Raw genomic sequence first — 5,127 nt, 5'->3', positions numbered from 1 at the left:
TCTTTGTTTTGCTTATAAATTTGTCAACTACGCTGCTAAAAATCGGCAGTTTATTTCAAAAGTGTTAATTCAATCTATAGAAACATTTCCCATCATTGATTTGCTTCAAAAAATTATTGTTTATGAAATATGACAAGTGTCCGTCTTTCCCGCAGTGTCCGTCTTTACCGACCTTCCCCTAAGCAGATTCAACGACGCATTCTAGCTATATCTGGTCTACTTTTCCCTTCGTAAGTGATTTCGATCAAGGAGCATAAACCGTACGCAAAATATAAGTGCATTTGCCGTATTTGAACGCAAGGTGTTGGTAACTGGGAGCAGAGAGCGGTCCAGACGTATAAACCACGAGCTGCAGGCACTACTTTGAAAGATTCCCATCGTACACCTGCGGGCTGGCATGTTGTACGAATGCACCATCGACACCAGGTTGAAACTGACTTGCGAGTTCTTGATATAAGCCTAGTATCCAGCTGAAAAGAAAACAGCTCAAGAAAAAATGCTGGTATTTACCGAAGAAATTTTGACAACTGCAAGGCAAGCAATTATCTGTCATTTTTTCTTGTGGTAAAAATTGCGCCGGATATTATTCCGTACGGAAAAGTGACATTTCAAATCACTAGCATGTAAAACTGCGCCATCTGAAAGTAAAACAATATTTCTTGTGAGGTGCATACTGGTAAAGAAATCGCAAACGGAAAATCTTTTCTTTAGCATTTCTTGGCCTATCTTTTTGCCCATTTCTTTTCAGGTCGATACTAGGCTATAGCAAACAAATTTCAGCAATGTTTAACTTTCATCTGTCTCAGCAAGTGTTACGTTCTACATTTATTTTAATGTTTCGATGTTTACTGTTTCGATGTTTTCGGTGCAATTTCCATGATAGTTAAGATTAGCTAACTTCGCCATAGCGTTCATACTAGAAAGCATTTGGCTCCACAGCGCGCACGAGCACGAGGCACCTCGGTTAAATTAGATATACCCTCAGCCATTAAAAAAATAATTTACAATTCTCCTCCACCTCAATACAATCCGCAAGTCGCACGAATCATTTCTAAAAGGGGCAGTTTGGTCATTGCTGATCTGAAGTCTCCAAAACACTTGTAGAGAAAAGTGTTTAATTTGGTTATCTGTATGGTTGTAGAGGTACATTCTCACGGTCATCATATTTGTCCAGTTTTGTATGGCTTGTACCTTCTGTAGCGTAAACAGAAGTGGAAGGGGGTTAAATTAGTTGGTTTGTCGAATATAAATCTTAATCCGCATGTTTGGGCAGAAAATGTTCTGATTTTTTAGTTCGACCGATATGGTTACCTCGTTTAATATTCATAAGTTCCATTTCTAGCATTTTTGTCTGTAAGGTTGCTGAGTGGTCGATTTCTGGCCGGCCCGGCCGGTTTTTCACTTGCAAAGCCGGTGACCGGTCAATTTGGCAAAAAATCGGTTTACCGACTTAAGAAAACGGATTTGTATTTTTTGTTCGATTTTTAAAATTTATTTTTTATTTCCATCATTCCGCTAGATTTTCTAATAAATGTATTAGCAATCCTGAGCAATTCGTTGCAGTTTCCGGTCAAAAGAGTTTAAAACCGCAGGCCTGACCAGTGCGACATCAGCTATTATTTCGTTCCTAACGAGATTTCGTATGAGTAGGAAAGAGAATCAACAGCAGCAAAAGCACACGCATATAATTTTCTAAAAATTAAGCTTATTTAGCTTAATAAACTTAAACAAAACTATGGTTTTCTTTGGGGTTGCGTGTACCCTGCCAGTGTATCGATACCAATATCGATACCACTGATATCGATGCTTGCCGCCCGATATTTCAGTCGGATCGATACTTTTTGAAAATTTGTATCGATATTCGAATATCGATACTTCTCGCAGTATCGCCCAATGCTAATTAGGACCTCTTCCCACATTAGGAGGGGGGGCTCCAATACAAATGAAATACAAATTTCCCCATAACTCGAGAACTAATCAAGCAAATAGAACCAAATTCGGCATGTGGAGGTTTTTGAAGGCAAAAATATTTTCTACGGTGAATTAGGATCCTTCCACACTTCAAGAGGGGGGGCTTCTACACAAATGAAATACAAATTTCCTCATAATTCGAGAACTAATCAAGCAAATGGAACCATATTCGGCATGTGGGTGTTTTTGGAGGCAACCATTTTTCCCATTATGAATTAGGACTTCTTACCTTTTTAGGAGGGGGGGGGGGCTCCCATACAAATGAAATACAAATTTCCTTATAATTTGAGTACTAATCAAGCAAATGGAACCAAATTTAGCATGTAGGAGATTTTTGAGTCTTGAATTTATTTTATGATAGTTAGAGACCTCTCACCCCTGTGGTAGGGGGATATGGACTCTCATACAAATAAAACAGAAATTTTTGCGAAACTCAAAAACTAATCCAACACGAGAAATTCGAGACTCTTCCATAAAACATTAATCAATAACAAGACCACAAAAACTATCTATAGTAACACTAGATCATTCAGGACGAGCCTGTCGCGAGTGTTGCCGGTGACCCGCCGTCGGAAGCGCAGCCCACTGGGGGGCTTGCAAAACTCGAGAAGTGACAAAGATCATCCGAGATTCATGATTTATGTACAACACAGGTTAATTTGTGGCAATACGAAGTTTGTCGGGTCAGCTAGTATTTTATAAATAAACTGTTCCAAAAATACTCGTTAAAAAATTACGCATTTTTACGCTATAGTAAATTATCGCATTTTTGAGTTTTGGCCCCACTGATACATGAGAGAGAGAGAGAGAGAGAGAGAGAGAGAGAGAGAGAGAGAGAGAGAGAGAGAGAGAGAGAGAGAGATTGCCATTGCCGGAGCCACTAGTTAACTTGTTTTTAAAATTTTCTTTTCTATGCATTTATGTAGCCGTGAAAAAGAGCAGAAGACACGAAGAGAATCTCTCATCGTGACATACGTCTATTCGAAAAATTACCCGAGATATGTGTAAATTCTCACTTCAGTCACAATTTTCATTAAATTTTTAAAGTTCAACGAACTCATTATTAAATATATTTAGTAAATCAACACTATATTCCTATATTTTATGTACGTACATTATTAAAGAGTAGTTTACTTCCTGAAAATATAGATTGGCCTTCTAAATCCCGCAATAGAATGGCTGGCGGTTTCAAGCTCAAAATGCTCTCGAAATCCAATATCTTTACCTATGAGATAGGAGTTAAATTCGTTAGGCCGAAACAATATGTTTTGAAAATTGCTAAAAATATTATCAGTTAATTTTTTCTTTCGCTTGTAACTACTCCATGGCTGCGCTTCCAAAATTAAATGTCCACCTTCGTGAAGCTGTCGGTATATTCGCTTAAAAACTAATTTGATCCCAGCGTCTCCAAAATTTAAGTGAATCCATTTGGTTACAGACAGGCAAAATATAACGTCAAACTGGGGTTTCTCACTATCCAGTAGTTCTTCATCTTGATAGACATAGTTGGATTTCCGGAATTCGATTGATTTCAAAGGTGTTGGATCGTTTCCTTCCCTAATACAAGACTTTAAACTTATTGCCAACTGTCGTCGCGCGCTCCCTAAATACAATGCATAATTATGAGTTAAGTTAATTTAACAATAATTGATGAATATACCTATCAAATCTCTGTCAATGTCGATTCCAACCACACTGATTGGTTTGCAACTCTGTGCAATTAAGATAGTAAGTGATCCATTATTGCAGCCAATATCTAACATTCTTTTATCAGTTATTATTTGTCTATGTGCGATGAATGCGAGTAATCGAACGTCTTCTTTGGGTTCTTTTAGGATATTTCGATAACCATAATACCGGTCGTAATTACCATACAGAAACAGTCTCTTATTGCGTGCTTGCTGATGCTTACTCTTGCGATTTTCTTTTTTGCTAGTAACAAAACTATGCTGTAGATCTTTCTGTAATAAAAAAAATTGTAACTATTTCACGAGAATCTATCAATGCGGTTGCACAAATTGAGCTTAAGATAAACAGATGGTATATCCATATTAATATTTTCTCATTGTAAAAATAAAAAACCTGATAATGATAACCTTGCTCTTCACATTAAACATTACGGTGATGGATAATCGCGTTTGGTCTTTATAGGCACTAATCGAATTCTGAATATATTTAACCTCATGTTACGTGCTTTTTCTTTAAAGTGCGTATACTTACATAAACATTCTTTGTCGAGTAAGAGGCATTATTTTGTTTTTGTCCTTCGATTTCTTTATTAATCATTGTAACGAACTTGTGAAACTGATTAACTGAAAGATAATATATCGTTTTAGAGAGGAGCGAGGTTTACCGGTGGATAGATAGTCAATTCTTATGCTATTTGAATACACAACTTCGAATTGACCTGCTGCCTTTCTTTAAACACACTATACTTGCTGTGAAAAAAATAAACATTTAACTTAACCCATTAAACCGCATTCCGCATCATTTTGTAAACGTCAACGTCAGATCATTGCACGGGATGGATGACAACATCACCTAACCGCTCTTCTCTGACAGCCGTGAGGGGTTTACCAAGGGGCTTTCTGTAAAGCCCCAAACACAATGCATACGGATTTCACTACGTTGCGGCAATTTGGCAGTTTTTACATGGGTTTTCTGTCAAATTTCCGCAACGTAGTAAAATCCGTATGCATTGTGTCTGGGGCTTAAGGCGCATACATTGGCCGTCAGCAAACATCAACAGCAACGCATCGTAACGGAACGTCAGTGAGGTCAGCGATGGTCGCATGCTCGCATCATGCATTTTCAATAAGCGCATTCACACGAGTGCCTTGACGTTCTGGTGACGCTCCTGCAATGAATGTCAAAAGATTGTGCCCACTTGTGCTCAATATTCGCCATTATCGCTCATGGAAAACTGGGTATGCTGCTCCAGCAAAAAATAACTCTCGCTCGGTCTGTTTAACAGTTGGCTTATCCGCCCTTTTCAAATGTTGGTCGACATATATGGACCGACAATGTCAAAATTGGAATGACAATGGCTTTAGTTTTCAGAAGGTCGCATAATCAACCCTTTTACATGCATTATGCGGGTCTCCTACGAAAGGCTGAAAATCGAAAGGCTGAAATCTCGAAAGGCTGAAAACCGAA

General features: G+C 38.2%; 1 protein-coding gene across 1 annotated transcript; it reads right to left on the bottom strand.

Annotated features, from left to right (window-relative positions):
• Positions 1–3,059: 3,059 nt before the first annotated feature.
• On the bottom strand, positions 3,060–4,414 carry LOC128743492 (probable RNA methyltransferase CG1239). The gene is made up of 3 exons (XM_053840088.1): positions 4,192–4,414; positions 3,632–3,932; positions 3,060–3,574 (listed from the first exon to the last, which is right to left on the bottom strand). Exons 1-3 carry the CDS (start codon positions 4,255–4,257, stop codon positions 3,102–3,104), a joined length of 840 nt encoding a protein of 279 aa, XP_053696063.1. The 5' UTR covers positions 4,258–4,414; the 3' UTR covers positions 3,060–3,101.
• Between the last annotated feature and the right edge of the window lie 713 nt (positions 4,415–5,127).

This window comes from Sabethes cyaneus, chromosome 3, assembly GCF_943734655.1.
Source record: "Sabethes cyaneus chromosome 3, idSabCyanKW18_F2, whole genome shotgun sequence".
Lineage (NCBI taxonomy): Eukaryota > Metazoa > Arthropoda > Insecta > Diptera > Culicidae > Sabethes > Sabethes cyaneus.
Note: the sequence above shows the minus strand (reverse complement) of the source record. Positions and strands in the feature narration are given on the sequence as shown.